The following is a 21,984-nucleotide window of genomic DNA, read 5'->3' as shown; positions in this document are numbered from 1 at the left end:
AGTTCAGGAGTTTGAGACCAGCATGGGTAACATAGTTAGACCTTGTCTTTACAAAAAATAAACAAAATTAGCCAGCTGTTGGGGCACGTGCTTGTAATCCCAGCTAATCCCAGTTACTTGGGACACTGAGGCAGGAGGATTGTCTGAGCCCAGAAGGTTGAGGCTGTAGTGAGCTGCAATCATGCCACTACACTCTAGCCTGGGCAACAGAGTGAGACCCTGCCTCAAAAAAAACCCCCAAATTGGAAAATGTAGAAAAATTGAGACAAGGAGAAAATCATCCGTCGTGATTCCACTTAAAGACAGCTATATCAACATTTTGATATTTTACTTTCCTTTTAGTTCTTTATCAAGTGTTTCATTTAATACTGCGTGATAACTTATCACCTGTAGGAATTTGGGATTCTCTTAAAACTGTTCTATATTTAAATGTTTTACTCACAAGGCTTGTTTATGTTTTCTGTTATTTTATTAGGTGGAATCTCTCCTCAGTTTACCATATGAGTAACATTTTAGGTTTTTTCCTAGCTAGTGGCCTGTTTTACTTCTCTCTGTCACAACCAGGCTTTCAGAAAGAATAGACTCTGTTGTTTATTTTAATTTCTTTTTTTCTTCTCTTCAGTCTTTTGCAGTCTCACTTCTGCCTCCATCGTTCTACTCAAGTGCTCTTACTAAGGTAATAATGTCCTAATTGCTAACTCCAGTAGATAGCTCTTAGTTTTCATCCTACCCAGCTTCTCTAGAATTTGGTTTTAACTGTCTCCTATGCTAGACCCTGGGAATACATAATTAAATAAAGTTTCTATTCCTAAAGAGCTCTTAGTTATTCTTTTATCTCTTGAACTTCCTGTTAGTTTTCCTTTATCTGCCCCTTAATATTGGTATTCAAGAGTATATCTGTTTGTTTCCCCTTCTTACTCTTAGTAAGATATCATTAATGTCCTGATTAAACTTACATCTATGTCTAACCCACATCTCTCTTTCTGGCCTGTTTGCCAACAGCTTCTAGATGTTTCTACCAACTGACTGATGAGTACCTCAAATACAACATTTTCAAAAAACAATTTCATCATTTTTCCTGCCAAACCTGTTACTTCATCCTGTGCTTCTTATCCTGACTGATTTAATGGCTATATCATCAATTTAGTGAGTCAAGCCAGAAATGTGGGAATCACATGAGATTCCTTCCTTTTACTCATTCCTTATCGAATTGGTCACAATTTGATAAGGAATTGTGTTGTTGATTCTTCCTCCTTACCATCACTCTATTTGTCCCTTTCTACCTCTTTACCCTCTCCATTTATGTCTTTCATTTTATATTTCAGCTGTGCAGAACTATTTTCAGTTAGTTGCGTTAAATTCTTGGAACAAGGTAGGTTGAGAGGAGAGATTTTTTAAAAACTTGGAATTTCCTGTGCTACACTGTTTCTTGATTTTGTACATACCATTTTTTCTTTCTAAAGTGCCATTCTCCTAGTCATCTTTTTAGACCCACCCATGTATACTTTAATCTACATAGCATTTTTTCCTATTCTCTCTTTTAATCCCAGCACTTTGGGAGGCTGAGGCAGGAGAATCACTTGAACCCAGGAGGCGGAGGTTGTAGTGAGCTGAGATTGCGTCACTGCACTCCAACCTGGGTGACAGTGAGACTCCATCTCAAAAACAAAAAAACAAACCCACAAATGACTTATGTGTGTCAAGTCAAAGGAACATTTTAAAATATCCATCTGCCTTGATCTCCCTTCATTTTTAAACATCCTTTTCCCTTTTGGCTTCCTGGGCGTCAGGTCTCGTTTTCCATTTATGTGTCTGGCCTCATCCTTAAGTCGTCTTTGTCAACTCTTTCCCTTCCACCAGGACATTACGTATGAGAGTTCTCGGCCGGGCGCGGTGGCTCAAGCCTGTAATCCCAGTACTTTGGGAGGCCGAGGCGGGTGGATCACGAAGTCAGGAGATCGAGACCATCCTGGCTAACATGGTGAAACCCCGTCTCTACTAAAAATACAAAAAAAAAACTAGCCGGGCGTGGTGGCGGGCGCCTGTAGTCCCAGCGACTCGGAGGCTGAGGCAGGAGAATGGCGTAAACCCGGGAGGCGGAGCTTGCAGTGAGCCGAGATCGCGCCACTGCACTCCAGCCTGGGTGACACAGCGAGACTCCGTCTCAAAAAAAAAAAAAAAAAAAAAAAAAAAAAAAGAGAGTTCTCAATTCTTGGTTCTGTGTTCCCACCCTTCTCTTTTCAACTTACTTGAAGTGTTCTCTTCCAAATCTGTGATTTTCAGTATCTATGCGTATGCCAATAAGTTATGCCAGTTTGTAATTTCAGCCCAGATCTCTTTTGAGGGCCATTTCCTTGTTTTCTCCCTATCTACAATTATATGCTTCACATTTCTCAAGCTTAGCAAGCCTAAAACCGAATTTATGATCTTTATTATAAAATTGAAGGGTAACTATTGGGTAATTTTAAGCAGAGGAGTGATGTGATATGATTTATTATTTTCTAAAGCTCCCTCTCGCTGCTGGTTGGAGAATGGCTAGTGGGGCGTGGTAATAAGGACACATGGAGGTCATTTAGAAGACTATAGAAGTACTTCGCTAAAAAGATTGTGGTGGCTTAGACTGGGGTATGGTGGTATATTGGTGGTTGGAAGTGGTTGAATATGAGATGTATTTCAAAAGTAGCATTAATAGGATTTGCTGTGAGGTGTGAAGGAGAGAGAAGAATCAAGATGATTGCTAACAAGGCTAGATGCGGTGGTTCACTCCTGTAATCCCAGCACTTTGGGAGGCCAAGGCAGGCGGATCACTTGAGGTCAGGAGTTTGAGGCCAGCCTGGCCAACATGGCAAAACCTCGTCTCTACTAAAAATACAAAAATTAGCTGGGCGTGGTGGCGTGTGCCTTTAGTCCCAGCTACTTGGGAGGCTGAGGCACAAGAATTGCTTGAACCCAGGAGGCGGAGGTTGCAGTGAGTTGGGAAAAGAAAAAAAAAGACTCCTAAGTTTTTGTCTGGAGCAATTGGATAGATGACGATCTCATCAAATGTGATGGAGCAGATCTGAAGCAGCAGGATTGCAGGGGGCAAATCAAGAGTTTTGTTTTGGCAGTGTTAAGCCTGAGATGCCTATTTGACCTCCAAGTAAGGATATACAGTAAATAATCTTTACATTAAAAAAATCAAACTTAAGGGAGATGGTGAGGCTCACAATGTTTTTTGAAATTATTAACAAGCCTTTGGACTGGATGAGTTCACCAAAGAATATTTTTAGCGGTGGCTCATACCCAGCACTTTGGGAGGCCAAGACGGGTGGATCACCTGAGGTTGGGAGTTTGAGACCAGCCTGGCCAATATGGTGAAACCCCGTCTCTACTAAAAATACAAAAATTAGCCAGATGTGGTGGTGGGTGCCTATAATTCCAGCTACTGGGGAGGCTGAGGCAGGAGAATTGCTTGAACCCAGGAGGCAGAGGTTGCAGTGAGCCGAGATCACGCCACTGCACTCTAGCTTGGGGGACAGAGCAAGACTCCATCTCAGAAAAAAAAAACAAAGAATATTTTTACAAATTGGTCAAAAGACTGTATAACTCTTGAAAGTGGGAAGGAAAGGAGAAGCAAGCAAAGAAGGTTAGTGAGGGAGGAGGAAGACCAGGACTGCTTGGTTTCACAAGAGTCAAGAGAAAAACATGTTTCAAGAAGGAGGGAGAGGCTACCTTGTCAAATGTACCTGAGAGCTTGAGTAGGATAAGATTTTAAAATGGTAGACCCAGCCGGGTGCAGTGGCTCATGCCTGTAATGCCGGTACTTTGGGAGGCCACGGTGAGTGGATCACCTGAGGTCAGGAGTTCGAGACCAGTCTGGTCAACATGGCAAAACCCCATGTCTACTAAAAATACACAAAATTAGCCAGGCGTGGTGGCTGGTGCCTGTAGTCCCAGCTACTTGGGAGGCTGAGACATCAGAATCGCTTGAACCCAGGAGGTGGAGGTTGCAGTGAGCTGACCTTGCACCCCTCTACTCCAGCCTGGGTGAGAGTGAGACTCTTTCTCAAAAAAACCAAAAAATTTAACAGCAACAACAAAACAAAATAAAATGGTGGAATCTGTATTATTATAAGTAATCTAATAGGGTATAGCAGGCCTTTGTGGGCTGAATAGGGACTGACCTATTAACTATTTATAACATTGGAAAATATATTAAGAATTTCAAATGACAAATTGACATAATTACTTAGAATTTTCAGGTGCAGCCTAATTTTTATTAGCCTGCATATTTTTTAAGGCTTTATTTTCCCCAAATTATTTTTAAGGTCATTCCCTTACTTTTTAAAGTAAGCAGTCCTTGTCTTCCTCCTACTTCATTGACCTTCTTTGCTTCTCCTTTCCTTCTCACTTTCATGAGTTCTATAGTCTTCTGCCCAATTTTTAAGTGGTTTTGAACACTCCGTATCATTAGACTTTTACCAGTATCAGTATTGGGCAAGCTTGTAGAACACATAAAGGTTACGCTTACTTAAAATATGTAAGTATGATTTCCTATGATTGAATGCATCCAGCTTTCCTCCTAAAAGTCTTTTTTTTTTGTCTTATTAATTTTTTAAATGGGAAAACATGTAAACTTGGTAAAATCAAACAGTTTGCAAGAGGAGAAAGTGTCCCTTCCACTTGAGATCCCTCGTTTTGCATTCTGTCTCCCTAGCAGTATCATCTCCCTAGAGTTTCTGGTGTGTCTTTCTAGAAGTAGAATTTGCATATATGTGCATATAGGTGTATGTTATCTTTATATTAAAGCAGAGTGCAACAACAAAGTATTCTTTCTGCATCTGTCTTTTTTTTTTTTAACTTAAAAATATATTTTGGGGATTGTTCTGTGTTAGCGCATTTAGACTTATCTCATGCTTCTTCATGGCTGAAAGTGTTGTGTTGTGTGAATGTGCTGTAATTTACCAGCCACCCAATTGATGGATATTTAGCTTGTTTCTGGTTTCTGTTATTTAAGAACATCACTGCAATGCATAGTGATAAATATTGCTAACTTGCCTTTTAATGTCTGTGTTTTAAAAGTTTTCCTCAAGTTATAGAACTTAAAAACTCACACTTATCCCCTTATTTTACTCCACTTTTCCATTCAGCTAGTCTTTTACCCTTATGTTTTATCCCTATAATAATATTAGCCAGGGATTTATATAAACATTTACTCATAACTCAGTAAGGGAATAGATACTATTGCTGTCCCTTTTTTATAGTTAAGGAAGCTGGGATACCCAGGACAAGACCTTGTCCAAGGACATATGGCTAGCAAGGGACGGAGCTAGGATTTAGACCCAGGCAATGTGGTTCAAAAGTCTATGCACCATGCTGCACTCCCCTCTGCTTCCTGTCCTTCCCAGTTATTTTTGTTACTAGTACTGTAATTCAGGCCCTCACTGCCGTGAACTGGACTACACTAAAAATGGTTTTTTTTTTTGCTATTCCTAGTCTTACTTTCCTAACCCATTCTCTATATTGAAACAAGATTAATCTTCCTAATGCACAGCTATGGTTATGTTGCTTCCCAGATCAGAATCCTTCAGTAGCTTCCTGCTGCATTTAGAATCCAGCCCAATCTCATGCTCTTCCCTTTTATATTTGCTATATGTCCCTGCATTTGTTCCAAGCTTTATCTAGGATGTGAGCATTAAAGCGTCATAAGACATAATAAGACTAGTGAAGTGAAATTAGAAGTATTATGACTCGCAAAAAAATGAGGTAAGTGATCTTCGGAGTTGAATGGTGTTTTTTCTTTGAGTTATTTCCCTTTTTACCTATAGTAGCTCCTGCCGTATGGTTTCATCAACAAACTGTCAACTCAATTAATTTCAGTCAGATGTGTAATCGATCAAATGCTAACCACAGATATTTTAGTGTCACATAAAACAAATTCCTTAAAACACACACATACACACAAACCTAAAACAGAAATATGTAATTTCTTTTTTTTGTTGTTTTTTTGAGATGGAGTCTTGCTCTTGTCGCCCAGGTTGGAGTGCAGTGGCGCTGTCTTGGCTCACTGCAACGTCCACCTCCCGGGTTCAAGTGATTCTCCTGCCTCAGCCTCCCGAGTAGCTGGGATTACAGGTGCCTAACACCATGCCTGGCTAATTTTTGTATTTTTAGTAGTGACTGGGTATCACCATGTTCGCCGGGCTGGTCTCAAACTGCTGACCTCAAGTGATCTACCCACCTCAGCCTCCCAAAGTGCTGGGATTACAGGTGTGAGCCACTGCACCTGGCCATATTATACTTTTTAAAGCACCTTTAAAAATATCAGATATTGGATATTAAAAATTTGCTAATTAGTGACTGTTATTTGCTTTTTGCTGGATTTAGTCCAATATAAGCTTTTATATCCTTCAGTCAGATCTAGGTATTTTCTTGGAAGGCATTGCATTTGTCAACAGAAAATGACCTGAGAGAATGGAAAGTGAGTTCATAAAGAAAAGTTATGTCTTCACTTTTTTTTTTTTTTTTTTTTTTGAGACTTAGTCTGGCTCTGTCCCCAGGCTGGGGTGCAGTGGTGCAATCTTGGCTCACTGCAACCTCTGCCTCCTGGGTTCAAGCAATTCTCCTGCCTCAGCCTCCTGAGTAGCTGGGATTACAGGCGTGCATGACCACGCATGGCTAATTTTTGTATTTTTAGTAGAGATGGGGGTTTTACCATGTTGGCCAGGCTGGTCTCGAACTCCTGACCTCAAGTGACCCACCTCCCTCAGCTTCCCAAAGTGCTGGGGATTACAGGCCTGAGCCACCAGCTCCAGCCGTGTCTTCACTTTCAAAATTAGTTACTTCTCTAGTTTGTTTTTTTTTGTTTGTTTTTTGTTTTTTGTTTTTGTTTTTTTGAGACAAGAGTCTTACTCTGTGACCCAGACTAGAGTGCAGTGGCACAATCTCAGCTCACTGAAACCTCTGCCTCCCAGGTTCAAGTGATTCTCCTGCCTCAGCCTCCCGAGTAGCTGGGATTATAGGGACCTGCCTCCACACCCAGCTATTTTAGTAGAGACAGGGTATCACCATGTTGGCCAGGCTGGTCTTGAACTCCTGACCTCAAGTGATCCGCCTGCCTCGGCCTCCCAAAATGCTGGGATTACAGGCCCGAGCCACCGCCCCTGGCCTCAGTTTATTTTTCTAAGTGGTGAAGTTTTGCTGGAGATAAAAAGGAAGGAGGGTAATACTCAATTAAGAAAAACAATCTCTGGCTATAGTTAATATTTCAAGATAGGCACATTCACATTGATACATGTAAAGTACAAATGCAGGCAGGATTTTTGGTAAATCTTACAGAAAAAAAACCCATGTACAGTAAAAAAAAAAAAAAAAAAAAAGATTTTAAAATGAACTTTTATCTTTAAAATTTTTCCCCTTGTCTGAAACTTCTTAGAATCGTAAAATGTTAAAATTGAAAAAGACTGCTGGGCATGGTGGCTCATGTCTGTAATCTCAGGAGTTTGAGACTAGCCTAGGTAACGTGGTGAAACCCTGGCCACATCTCTACAAAAGAAACAAAAATTAGCCGAGTGTGATGGCACGTGCCTGTTGTCTCCCTGTTGGGAGACAGAAGCAGGAGGATTTCTTGAGTCCAGGAGTTCAAGACCAGCTTGGGCAACATGGCTAGACCCTGTGTCTACTTCTCCCATGCCCCGCCAAAAAAAAAAGAGTATTTATAAGTGCTAAGCATAGAGTAGATACTCAGTATATAAAGGTGTTTGGCATAGAGTAGATAATAAATGTTGGTTATCCTAAATTTAAAAGAAAGTTGTTTACTTAACAAGTAAGTCACTGTTAGCTCAAAGTGTGTCATTGTGAAATTTTAAAAAGATTCCTCTTCCAGGTAGACATAGTCCCATGGGTACATTGGAGAATAGAGTGAAGGCTGGATTTAGCGTCCCTTAGACACTTTACCTGGAGCTCTTGTGCAGTAAGCAATCTGTACAACTGTGCAGCGATTCCAAATACAGTATTAATTTGCTTCTCTTTTGAAATTCCTACAGATTCTGAATTATATATAGGAGTAGGACTGTACCACATGTTGTAGCCACCTAAGTCAGAATTCTTGGATCATTTTCTCTGATTCAATAGTTCTAATTGTTAAATATTCATAATTGTTTTAGATATATCATTTTTGAATGTAATCTATTCCATATTGGCACCATCTTTTTTTTCTTCATTTCAGTTTTTATTTAATTTTTATACCTTTTACTTTGAGAACTGTAGATTCATTTGCAGTTTTAAGAAATAATATTCGCTGAGTTCTGTGGCTCATGCCTGTGATCCCAGCACTTGGGAGACCGAAGCAGGCGGATCATTTGAGCCCAGGAGTTTGAGACCAGCCTGGGCAACATGGTGAGACCCTATCTCTACAAAAAAACACAAAAATTAGCCAGGTGTGGTGGCACACACCTGTAGTCCCAGCTACTTGGGAGGCTGAGGTAGGAGGATTGTTTGAGCCCAGGAGGTGGAGGTTGCATTGAGCCAAGATCATGCCACTGCACTCCAGCCTGGGTGACAGAGTAAGACACTGTCTTAAAAAAAAAAAAAAAGGGAAAATAAATAATACTGAGAGATCCATATACCCTTCCCCAGGCAATTTCTTGGAATGATAGCATCCTGTTACTATTGTACAATAACACAACTAGGAAATTGACTTTGATACCATCCAGTGACGTTACTGAGATTTCATCAGTTTTACATGTACTTGTGTGTGTGTGTGTGTGTGTGTATCATATGCTGTACAATTTTATTTCATGTTAGATTCGTGTGGCCACCACAGTCAAGATACAGAACAGTTCCATCACAAGGCTCCCTGGTGGTACCCTGATACAGCCACAGCCACCTTCCCTGGCAAACCCCTGGTGACCACTAATCTGTTCTCTAAAATTTTGGCATTTCAAGAATGTTATGTGAGTAAAATCATACAGTATGTAACCTTTTGACACTTTTTTTTTTCCCTATTGGTTGCATGAATCAGTAGTTCATGGTTGTACCACAGGTTTAACCATTCATTTCGCTGAAGGACATTGGGATTGTTTCCATGTTTTGGCTATTGTGAATAAAGCTGTTAGGAACGTTTGTGTACAGGTTTTTGTGTGGACGTAAGTTTTCATTTCTCTGTGGTAAATAGCCAAGAATGTAATTGTTGAGTCGTATGGTAAACATATGTTTAGCTTTGTAGGAAACTGCCATACCGTCTCTCAGAGTATGTGTGTATCCTGTTACATTCCTCCCAGCAAAGTATAACTCATCCAGGTCCTCTGCATCCTTGCCACCATGACCAGTCTTGATAAAACACTTTGGCAACTACTGTTAACTAGTATCTCTCATTTTAAGAAAATCAGAGCTGACTGACTTCTTACATGTGTCTTCAGGTTCTCTAGAATGAGACCTTTGGTTACTTATATCAGTTTGACTTGGCAATTGGCCCTTAAATATTTGGAGGAATTCACCAGTGAAGCCATCTAGTATTCTTAAATCTTTTATACAGTACTTCAATTTATATTTTTCCATCAATATCTATATTAATCATTTTCTATATCCTTCATCTGAATAAGACAGTTACTTTAATGTTCTTCTGGTTTTCCTTCTCTCAGCCTCTCTTCCTACCCTTATAAATATTCCTGTTGATAGCATCTGAGATTATAGTTTTGAATGTTAGTAATGTTTTTTCCCCAGTCAGTGCATATTTAGACTTAAAGGTTTTGCTGGTTTCTCTGCTTACTCTTTTCTTACGCCTTGTTTGTTATTCTTCCATTAATTTTTTTAAAAAACAATCCAGATATATATCTTTGAGTAATTCTTTCATCAGAAGTCTGAAGGAAGCAAACTTTTTGGATCCTTGCATATAAAAAAAGTCTTTATTTCACTCTCCTTCTTGAGCAGGAGTTGGAGTAGGCATAGAATTCTAAATGTAAAACTATATCCAAGTGTCCCAGGACAAGTAGTTGAAAAGACTATTTATTCCCCACTGAATAGCCTTGTCACCCTTGTCAAAAAAATCCATTGACTATGGATGTTAGGGTTTACTTTTGGACTCTCAATTCCACTCATTTAATCTGTATGTACATCCATATGCCAGTACCACAGTTTTTGAATACTGTATCTTTGCAGAAAGTTTTGAAATTAGGAAGTATGAGTCTTCTTTCACTTCTTTTTTTTTTTTTTTTTTTTGAGACAGAGTCTGGCTCTGCCGCCCAGGCTGGAGTGCAGTGGCCGGATCTCAGCTCACTGCAAGCTCCGCCTCCCGGGTTCACGCCATTCTCCTGCCTCAGCCTCCCGAGTAGTTGGGACTACAGGCGCCCGCCACCGCGCCCGGCTAGTTTTTTGTATTTTTTAGCAGAGACGGGGTTTCACCGTGTTAGCCAGGATGGTCTCGATCTCCTGACCTCGTGATCCGCCCGTCTCGGCCTCCCAAAGTGCTGGGATTACAGGCTTGAGCCACCGCGCCCGGCCGTTTCACTTCTTTTTTAAGATTGTTTTGGTATTCTGGGTTTCTTGCTTTTTTCCCTCTGAAGTATAGGATTAGCTTGTTCATTTTGGCAAAATAAACAAAAAGGTAGTTGAAATTTTAATATTGTTCGATTCTCTTTTGTGTCTTAACTTTTTAATATACTTTTCTATAATACTTCTTCATGCTTGGGTCTTAGTTTTATGCTCATTCATCTTTATCTGTGAGTCCTAGTTAGCCTTGCTGTGAGTGTTACGTCTGTTTATTGCAGCAGGTCTCCATGGATTGTGGATAGGGATGGAATAAGCAATGAGATGAAGTGTAGTAGTTGCCAGGCTTCTTCAGTGTGACTGTCCCCTCTTCTGCCTGGGTGTTAATATCCCCACATACCCAAGACTGGGTAATTTATAAAGAAAAGAGGTTTAATTGACTCACAGTTCTACGTGACTAGAGAGACCTCACAATCATGGCCAAAGGCAAATGAGGAGCAAAGCCAGTCTTACATGGTGGCAGGCAAGAAAGCTTGTACAGGAGGACTCCCATTTATAAAGCCATCAGATCTCAAGAGATTTATTCTCTTGAGAACAGTATGGGGGAAACTGCCCCCATTATTCAATTATTTCCACCTGGCTCTGCCCTTGACATGTAGGGATTATTATAATTCAAGGTGAGATTTAGGTGAAGAGACAGCCAAACCATATCATACAATATACTATATTATATAAATTTATCAATTGATACAAATTGAGCTAAAAGGCTAAAGGGATACAAGAGTAAAATAAAATGCATTTAAATAATTAAAAAAAAAATATCCCCACAGGGTTCTACCTTCTCTCTCTGATCCCAGTGTTCACACTCATTGTTCTAGCTAGAGAGTGACACCTTTGTTGTTTTTGCCACTGTTCCCATCTGGGAACAAACACCTCTGTTCTATAGTGCTTGACTCAAAGAGGTAAATGGCTGGGAGGGGTTAACCTGCTATGTAACTTCTGTGCTACGCTCCAATCACTTAGGCTGTAAATGTTTAAAATGGTTTCACTTCTTCCTGCTGTCTTTTACCTTGGGGTTGAGTTGACTCTGAGAGTTGGTTCCTCCACTTGCCCTGGTCCTCTGCTCTTAGTGTCTTAGTTGACTCTGAGAGTTGGTCCCTCTGCTTGACCTGGTCCTCTGCTCTTGGTGTGTAGGACTGTGGTGTTTTCTTTAGTCTGATTATACCCACTTTTCATCGTCCAGTGATTCCTCATAGTATTAGTCCACTAAGGGCATTTCTTGTTTTCTTGTAATTATGGTTTTTTTTTAAATGACTTTTTTTTGTTGTTTGGGAGATTTTAGGGGAAGGTGAGCTTGCTCACAGTGTGTTCAGCCTACCATTTTAATTCAGCCAATGACTATGTTACATTTATAGCAAAGTAAACATAGTAAAAAAGAGAAAAAAATTAAAAACTAGCAGAAAATAAAATATTGATGAAATCATTGAAGAAATTATTATTATTATTTTTGTGGAGACAGAGTCTCGCTCTGTCGCCCAGGCTGGAGTGCAGTGGCATGATCTTGGTTTACTGCAACTTCCGCCTCCTGGGCTCAAGCACTTCTCCTGCCTCAGCCTCCCGAGTAGCCAGGACTACAGGCGCATGACACCATGCCCAGCTAATTTTTTTTGTATTTTAGCAGAGACGGGGTTTTACCATGTTGGCCAGGCTGGTCTTGAACTCCTGACCTCAGGTGATCTGCCTGTCTCAGCCTCCCAAAGTGCTGGGATTACAGGTGTGAGCCACCACACCTGGCTTATGTTTTTGTTTTGAAGAGTCTAAGCTATCACTTAGGAAGGTTGCACTTTGCATATATAAAAATTAAAACTTCAATGAATGAAAGTTCAGACCAATAATATATTTATATGGAACTGGAGAGGCATATATTTATTTAAAAATTTAATAAGTACATTTGTGTTGGCGTAACACTGTTATGTTGCTAGTTTCTCTTTTTTCTGCTCTTTGGGTGAAAGAATAAAACGGGTTCTGAAGTCAGTGCCTGCCTTGATTGAATAACCTCAGCAGAGTCAACAGGAGTCTATGCATACAAACTTATGCTGGTTGCTGAGAGAGAGACATGCCAAAGATGTTTGACAGAAGCCCTGAGAAAACATAAAAAGGGTTTTTTATTACAGTTTTGGTTTGTCAATTATTTTTGTGTTTTTGTTTTGTTTTGTTTTTGAGACAGAGTCTCGCTCTGTCGCCCAGGCTGGCTGGAGTGCAGTGGCGCGATCTCGGCTCACCACAGCCTCCGCCTCTTAGGTTCCGGCGATTCTCCTGTCTCAGCCTCCTGAGTAGCTGGATTTACCAGGCACCTGCCACCATGCCTGACTAATTTTCATATATTTTTAGTAGAGATGGGATTTTGACATGTTGGCCAGGCTGATCTCAAACTCCTGGCCTCAAGTGATCTGCCTGCCTTGGCCTCTTAAAGCTCTGGGATTACAGGCGTGAGCCACCACGCCAGGCCTGGTTTGGTAATTTTTAATGTTATTCCCTCAGTGTTACTCCAAAGTAGTTTTTTGTATTTTTCCATTGTAAAATCACATATCCTAGAATTTATGGATAACATAAAAGGGGTAATAACCTCAAGCCCAATCATAACCAGTGTTAAGACTTTGGTATGTTTCTTTCCAGTATTTTTTTATAATCACTTTTTAAAAAAATTTAAATAATACAGTATTGTTTTTCTTCCAGTCTAAAAGTAATGCCTACTCAGAGAGCTTGGAAAATAAAGACCATCATAAAGGGGAAAAAACAAAAATAATGTATTAGAACCATCCAAAGATAACTACAGTCAAATAAATTAATTTGATGTAATCTTTCCTGTATTTTTTCTGAATATATAAAAATACTTTTTTCTTTGCTAAAATGGTGTCATACTTAATACTACTTTGTACATTGTATTTTTCATTTGCAATATATTGTGAATGTTTCGTCATGTTAATAAATAGTTTTGTATATACTCTTTAGTGGTGTATAGAATATGAGCATATTTAAGTATGTTTATTTAGCATACTTAACCATCCCCTGTCACTGGACATTGAAAGTGTTTCTAATTTTTTACCATTATAAATAATACCATAGTTAATATCTTTGTCCATACATCTTTCCATGCATCTATGATTGTTTCTTTAGGAATAGATTCCTAGAAGTGGAATAGCTGGGTCAAAGGGTATGTACATTTTAACGCTTTTGATACATAAAAATGTCAAATTTTAAGCTAATCACTTGTTATATTATGTCCTGTATTGCTAATTGTTTTATGTGTCTGTCTTGTCTCCCTAATTAGAATGTAAACTTAAGGGCAAGGGAGGTTTCTTATATATTTAATGTATCCTTTGACAGTGTGGTTTACAGTTTTGGACCCTGGAGTCATCTCAACACATACTGTATTGATTTAAAACAATGGTTCTCTAGACTGTTGAATGTCATAAACCTGTACACTAAAATATATATGTACTTATATTTATCCATATATGTATATTTAGAGTAGAGATGGGCTTGCAAATTTTCAGTTTTTCCATGAGAGAATATTAAAAAGAAAACCACTACCATTTTCTTATCAGCATCATTTCATAAAGTAAAGAATATTTAACAACAAAAAGGTTCTAATCTCTGAAAAAAGGGCAGGCCTTTAAACGGAACATTTTAGCTTTTTGAAAAACTTACTGCCTTGTCCATATTTTTCTCATTTTGTGTTGGACTGGTGAATCTTCACCTTAGCCTAGCAGTTGTCAGTAGACCAACATTAGGGAATCACTGATTTAAAAGACTTAGAATATTAAAAGATAAATCCTTTTGCAAAATAAATAATTCTTCCCCTTGTCCATGAGTCTGTATTCTCTACAAAATTAAGTACAAATGTGCAAGTGATGCCATTTCATTATACAGAATTGGTATATATCTATGTACAAGTTCTGTAGTAAGCAAACTAGACCCTGCTGATGGACATCTGAATATATATTTCCAGTTGCCAAAAATAAAAACTGTTCTTTTTCTAGAGAATTTAAGATAGGATAAATATGGTGTAGTGGAAAGAGGCAAGTTTTTAGAGTCAGAAGGCCTCGCTTGAATCCTGGCTCTGGCATTAAGTCATTTAATTTTCCTTTAGCTTCCTTGCTTGAAACATTAGGATGATACTATCTTCTTCAAAGTGTTTTGGTAGCTCCTATTACAGCAGTTCCTTCACTATCATGTAATTATTTGTTTACACATCTGCCTTCCTCATGAGACCATGGGCTCCGAAGAGCAGGAGTCATGTCCTTGTTTTGCAATCTCAGGTCCTAGCATAGGGCTCCAGGCATAGCAGATGCTAAATAAAATGATTGTTGAATCAATACAGGATTGTTGTGAGAATTATATGAGGTAATATATGTGAAAGCTTTTTGTAAACCCTAAACATTATACAAGTGTTAATTGTTTTTATTGTCAATAACAGCTATCTTTGAGAGCTATCAAAACTTTGGGAAAAGAGAAAATTATCCCATTTAACAGTTCTATTAATTTATTAGGTTTTTCTTCTATTTTATAAGAAAACATATTTTAATTGAGGTTAACATGGAGGTAATTTGCTTCCTGGGAAGACAGATGAGCCCCTTTCCTCCTTTCCCCTGTGGAAGTGCTAAGATATTAAATGTTTGTTTAATTTAGTTGCTGTTTTAAAATTTAATTATAGTAGGGTCAGCTTATTTCATATTTAAAGAATGGTGCCCACTGCTTTATCTTCTTAACCATATAATTAATATAACCTTGAAGGGAACAGGAGCCTCTGTTATGTCCAGTTAGTTTCAGAGCTCCATTTTGAAATTAACTGACTTAAAAATGTCATCATTTCTAATCTGTTCATAAAGCTCCTGGTGAATTTTTGCCACAAGATGGCATTGGTGATTATTGAGTGCACATACTATTGAACCAGAATTCTGAAAAACAGTGCACAAAATTGTATTCTTTTGGGGGTAAGAGTTGAAAACCTTCATCACTGCTTATATGTTAATTTAATTTTGACTTCCAAAACAGGGTTAAATGCTACTTTACATCACTTTCTTTCTGTATTCAAGTATTGTTTTGTTTCCTGTTTTTCTGTCTTTATAACTACAGTGACTATGTATTATTTGCCATGTGTTGTATGTGTCTGACTTATTGCTGATAATTGTGGTAACAGGTAAGAAGAAAATACGATGGGACCCAGTTAGGAGGCGCTTCATTCAGTCCTGTCCCATCATAAGGATCCCTAACAGGTTTTTGAGAGGTGGGTGATAACTAGCAAGAGATCTGTGCTTCATATGGGTTAAAGGGAACTTTGAATGAATTTTCTAAACTCAAAACTCTGGTTTTTAAAAATCATCTAGCTAATGAAACAATTGGAATAAGAAAAATCTAGAACTTAATTTTAAACCTGTTGTTGGCCACAATTGGGCTTGTAAGTTTCAGGGAGTTAGAATCACTTACTGTATTATTAGATGGTAGAGATAAATCATCTCTCTGATAAAAATGGTATTCCACAGTAGCCATATTAGAAAGAATTTTGAGTGAATAATCTATAAAATATGGATGTGGGAAAGAATTTTCTAAATATGATTCTAAGGAAGAAGTAAAAGATTATGTGATGGTATAAACTAAAAAACCTCTTATGTCAAATGTCATATATTAAAAGATAAAAAAGAGAATTATTTGTAACAAAGGGGTAATATGAATATATAAAGAGTTCTTATAAACCAATAGGTTAAAAACAAATGCCCACTAGAAAAATAGGCAAAAGGATATAGAATTATCAGTTTGTTAAAAAGAAGTGCCAATAATTACGAACAAATATTTTTACTATTATTATAAACACAACAATTAAAACAATAAGATATTTTTACCTATTAGATGAGCAAAGACCAAAAATAAGAATACCCAATGTTGGCAAGGGTATGGGAAGATAAAGCTCATATATTGAAGGAAGTGTAAATTTTATACAGCTTTTCTGAAACCAATTTGGTAATATGTATTAAAAACCTTAGAAATGTTCATACCCTTTGACCTAGCAGTTTTTACTTTTAGAAATGTTGCATTCCTTCTACTTTTTATTTTTCTACTAAAACATACTCCATACTGAAAAAAGAAAATCTCAAAAGAGGGTTGAAAACTGATTCACACTATTTTTCTAGATACAACAAATTGTCACACAAGCCTACTTAATGTTGTAATTTAGACTATATTAAATTATTTACAACCCAGTGTATCTAATTTTAAGTGGAGTTTTTGTTTTTTTTTTTTTTTTTTTTTAAAAACCTAGGAAAAAATCCTGCAACTGCTATAGATGTTTCTATATCTAGTTCCTAACCTATTTTTGGCACCCGAGCTCCAGATCATGCATAAAATCAGCCGTAAAATGGGTCAAGATAAGATCCTGAAGATGGTGTACCACCTTTTAGCATGAGTAAATTTTGTTAGAAAAAATTAAGGGCCAGGCTGGGTGGCTCATACCTGTAATCCCAGCTCTTTGGGAGGCCAAGGTGAGCAGATTGCTTGAGTCCAGGAGTTCAAGACCAGCCTGGACAACACGGTGAAACCCTGTCTCTATAAAAAATACAAAAATTAGCCGGGCATGGTAGTGCACACTTACAGTCCCAGCTATTTGGGAGGCTGAGGTGGGAGGATCACTTGAGCCCAGGAGGCAGAGGTTGCAGTGAGCCATGATTGCGCCACTGCATTCCAGCCTGAGCGATAAAGTGAGACTTTTCTCAAAAAGAAAAATATTAGGTGATTTTAGTATTATATGACAGGAAAGCCATTGTACACACGGCCAAGCAGGCATGTCTAATTCTATAGCATTTTTTCTTTTTTCTATTTATAAATTAGAATGCCAATTTCCCAGTTTCCAATGAGAAATCTAACTTGTGCTGAATAAAGCATAAATTAAACTTCATTTAATTATATTAATAATTATAATTATGCATACTAAATATAAGCATAATTAAGGAATTGTTTAGGATATATAATTCAACATAATGATATAGAACATGTAAACATAAAAAATAGTGACATAACAGGTTGTTTCTGTATGGTAGGGATTTTATTTTCTTTTGTATGGTGTTTGTTTTTCAATTTTTTGATTGTGGAAAAAAAGATTGCACAGGTAAGTTTTATAGCATTGGTTATTTGTAAGCCCTCAATAGCCTCAATCAGTGGTTGAGAAAGGTGGCCCCTGACAGTACTGGAATTGAGGTGGGAGTTAACTCAGCATCAGCAACATCAGGATCACTAGTGGCCTTCTTTTAGTTCTCACCTTCTTTAACCTCTAAGTAGTGTTTGAGGCTGTTGACTACTTGCCCTTCTTAAATTTTTCTATTTTTTTGGGTTGCTGTACTGTATAGTTCTAGATGTTTTCTTCCTGCCTCTTTGATTGTTCATTCTGTTTCCTTCACTAGCTTCTTTCTTCCTGCCCCCTCAAGGTGGGTATTGCTCCAGTGTTCTGTCCTCTCCATTATCTCCTTTAGTTGTCTCATCAACTTTCACAGGCTTAACTCTCTTCGTTTGTTTGTTCGTTCATTCTGTCATTCTTTCAGTATTTCTTGATTGCTTCCTATGTACTGTGCTAGCCTGATGATCTGAGTAATAGAGAATCAGGTAAACAGACAATTACAGAACAATTTGAGTATAATTATTTGTGGTAAGTGTTCTGATGAGGTAGCATGCTATGGGAGCACACAGGAGAGGTACCTGACTCAACTTGGCTGGAGGAGGGTGACAGAGGAGTGGCCATGAGGATGACATCAGAAGGAATGTGCTTAAAGGCTGAGTAGGTATCAGCAAAGGAGGGTTGGATCCTCTCAAACCGTGGGGATCAGGCAGCTTGAGTAAAGGCATTTAAGCAAAACAGGACATGGTGCTTTTAGAGATCTAGAAAGTTCAGCACAGTGGGAAAGGGGTGGACAAAAGAGGCTGGAGAGGGCCCAGACCAAGTGGGCACCACCCAAGTGGGGTTTTCAGGATCAGATTTGGTTTTTTAGCTAGTGAAGAAATTTAATTAAAGGCTAGTTATGAGATTATTAGTTATCAGTATGCAAAATGATGGAGGCTGAAATGAGGTAGTTGTAACAGGAATGGAGAGTAGGGGCCGGGCATGGTGGCCTGCACCTGCAATCCTAGCAGAGTGAAATCCTGTCTCTCTACATACACATGCACGCACGCACGTACAATTAGCCAGGTGTGTTGGGGGCATGCCTGTAGTCCCAGCTACTCGGGAGGCTGAGGCAGGAGGATTGCTTGCACCTAGGAGTTCGAGGCTGCAGTGAGCTATAATCATGCCACTGCATTCCAGTCTGGGTGAAAGAGCGAGGCCCTGTCTCATTAAAAAAAAAAAAAAAAAAAAAAAAAGTAGAGAATTGATTTGACATATAAGGAAGTGGAAATGAAATTAGATGTAGATTTTAGGCAAAGGATAGTAAATTCAGTTTAGTTTCTTCAACCAACCAATAATAGCATTAATAGCATATCCTTTAACACTTGGTCCAAGAGTATTTCCAGGGAATCTTCCTTGGCAGGCCTCTCCCCTCTTTGTTCTGATGGCAGCCTCCGTGTACCTACCTATATCATAGCACTTATTGCACTGACTTGTAGTTGTTTACTTGGCTGTGCCTCCCATTAGACTGTAAGCTCTGTAAGGGCAGGGACAATTGGACAGTGCCTTTCATATCTTTACTCCAGTTTGTAGGATAGTGCATGTAGCAGTTATATCATATGTATTTGAGTTGAATTAAAGTATTGTAAAGGCCACTGTCAGAAAATAGGATGGGACTAACATTTTATTTTGTTCTCAACTTCTCTCTGGTATTGGTGACAGTGAACTAATGAATTGTTGAGAACATGAAAATGCTATTGTTTAATGCTTCAATAGGTTGCCTGGTTTTGTTTGTTTGTTTTTAATTATACTTTTGAAATAGCCACTTTCAAGCCTCATATTTTGGAATTCTTTGTATCACCTCTCTTGGTTCAGATTGTAGACAGTTTATGTCATAGGGCCCATTTTCTGTCACTAGATTCCTTCACTAGGTCCTACATCTTCTCTAAAACATATTTCTACCAATTAAAATTGTGGTGTAGTGAAAACAGTAATGGTGTAATGAAAACAATGGTTTTTATTATAAAATGGCAGACTTAACATACCCATTTACCTTCGCCTACTTCTCAGATGTCATTGGAAATGACAAAACAAACATAAGACAGAGAATAAATCATTGTAATTAAAAAAAAAAAGAAAAAGAAAAGGGAGACTTTGAAACTAGATTACTTGTGTCTGAATCCAGGCTTTGCCCTTTAGCATGACCTTGGGCAAGTTGCTTATTCTTTTTTTGCCTCAGTTGCCTCATATGTAAAATTAGAATGATGATAATAGTATCTGCCTCCTAGAGTTACTATGAAGATCAAGAGAGACAGTATGTACAGAGCACTTAGGAGAGTTTATTTACATATAGCAAATGTTGAATTAATGTTCGCTATCATTATTGTTATTGTTATAATGCCAGAAGTTTTTAGAAATTTTAGGGTACTGGAAAACAATTGGAATTATATCGATGGAGGAACCATCACAGAATAAAGTGCAACCCAGAATAGATGCTCCTGTTGCATGGTAGAGGTCAGAGAGTGTCTTAATAGGGCTCTTTTCTTAAACTCTAAGCATAGAGGCAGCAAGTATAGGAACATGGAGCAGTTTAGGGGGAAAGTGGAATATCAGGGCAGGTAATGAAAAAGTTGCCTTCAAAACAGTTACTTCCCCTACTCCTTCTCTCCCTTCATATAAAGCGCCCTAGCAGTGGCATTAGTTCCAGGATAAGGCCATGAGAACAGTTCAAGGAAAGTAGATTTGCCTTGGGGAGGATTGGGCAGGCACTGGATTAAGACTGGAGGAAGGTGGGCAGGCGTGGTGGCTCACGCCTGTAATCCCAGCACTTTGGGAGGCTGAGATGGGCGGATCATGAGGTCAGGAGATCGAGACCATCCTAGCTAACATGGTGAAACCCCATCTCTACTAAAAATACAAAAAATTAGCTGGGCATGGTGGCGGGTGCCTGTGGTCCCAGCTACTCGGGAAGCTGAGGCAGGAGAATGGTGTGAACCCGGGAGGCGGAGCTTGCAGTGAGCCAAGATCGCGCCACTGCACTCCAGCCTGGGCAACAGAGCAAGACTCCGTCTCAAAAAAAAAAAAAAAAGATACTGGAGGAAGAGTGCACAAAGCAGAGCCTTAGCGAATGGACTTCTGTAGTAGATGGATGAGAAGAGTGGAATGAGAGGAGAACAAGAAAAACAGCTCTGTCAAGGATCCATATGCATTAAAGGACAATACAGTCAAAATACAGCCTGCCAATTTTGGCAGTAATAAGGTCAAACTGCTTTCTTTTCTCCACTTGTAAAGGGAAACCTGTTTGTCAGTGTGCCACTTACCTGCAGAGACCCACACTCAGACCTTCCATCCCTCCATTTGGGTTTTGGAGGCAGATTAATACAACTGTTGAGGAAACACATGTTTCTTATAATAACTAAACAATGTAGTCCTTCATTTATAATATGAGTAGGTGATAAAGGCTTACCTACATTTGAGGGAAACTAGACTTAGAAGAGACTAAAATAAACAAATAAAACAGCTGCCTATGGTAGAAACAGAGATAATGAAGAAGTAGAGTGGAACTTGAGGAAGTTCTAATCACAGGATGTATCGTTACAGAGCCAAGAGTGAATTAGATTCATAAATTTAAAAAACCAGCTTCCTGGCTGGGCGTGGTGGCTCACACCTGTAATCCCAGCACTTTGGGAAGCCAAGGTAGGTGAATCACTTGAGGCTAGGAGTTCAAGACCAGCCTAGCCAACCAACATGGTGAAGCCCCGTCTCTACTAAAAATACGAAAGTTAGCTGGTCTTGGTGGCACACACCTGTAATCCCAGCTATTCGGAAGGCTGAGGCATGAGAATCACTTGAACCTGGGAGGCAGTGGTTGCAGTGAGATGAGATTGTGCCATTGCACTCCAGCCTGGGCAACAGAGCGAGACTCTTGTCTCAAGACAAAACAAAACAAAACAAAAAATGTTTCCATGGATAAAAAGTAATGATTAATGAATTAGTTTTATATTGAATTGATTGCTGACATTAAAATTCAGTTGGAGGGTTAAACAAGACACTTAAGACCAGTTACTTTTCATAAAAATAAAATAGAGGAAATTTGCAGACTATAAAGAAGACCTACAGATAGAAAGTACATGAGGAAAATTCATCCTTTGAGGATAGATCTGAGTGATCAAGTACCCATTTCACAGGAGTTACAGAAGGAAAGCTCAGACAATGGAATGGAGAAAATTTAAAAATCTGAGTTTTGGCCGGGCCAGTGGCTCAGACCTGTAATCCTAGCACTTTGGGAGGCCGAGGCGGGTGGATCACGAGGTCTGGAGTTCAAGACCAGCCTGGCCAAGATGGTAAAACCCCCGTCTCTATTAAAAATAGAA

The 21,984-nt window shown here is 38.9% G+C and overlaps 1 protein-coding gene across 4 annotated transcripts in view; it reads left to right on the top strand.

Annotated features, from left to right (window-relative positions):
• Positions 1 to 21,984, top strand: part of LOC105471398 (kelch domain containing 10) — a 69,467-nt gene that overhangs the window by 15,159 nt on the left and 32,324 nt on the right. Inside the window, exons 1-2 of one of the 4 annotated variants that reach the window (XM_024789575.2) lie at positions 8,792 to 8,933; positions 15,668 to 15,754. The exons of 2 other annotated variants lie outside the window; for them this stretch is intronic. In XM_024789575.2, coding sequence (XP_024645343.1) covers positions 8,927 to 8,933; positions 15,668 to 15,754 — 94 coding nt within the window. In that variant the 5' untranslated portion in view covers positions 8,792 to 8,926. Of the gene's footprint in view, positions 1 to 8,791; positions 8,934 to 15,667; positions 15,755 to 21,984 lie in introns of those variants that run through there. One more of the 4 variants, XM_011723871.2, reaches the window with a different exon arrangement.

The sequence above is a fragment of the Macaca nemestrina genome, chromosome 4 (assembly GCF_043159975.1).
Source record: "Macaca nemestrina isolate mMacNem1 chromosome 4, mMacNem.hap1, whole genome shotgun sequence".
Taxonomy (NCBI): domain Eukaryota; kingdom Metazoa; phylum Chordata; class Mammalia; order Primates; family Cercopithecidae; genus Macaca; species Macaca nemestrina.
This window is presented reverse-complemented; position numbering and strand designations above follow the sequence as displayed.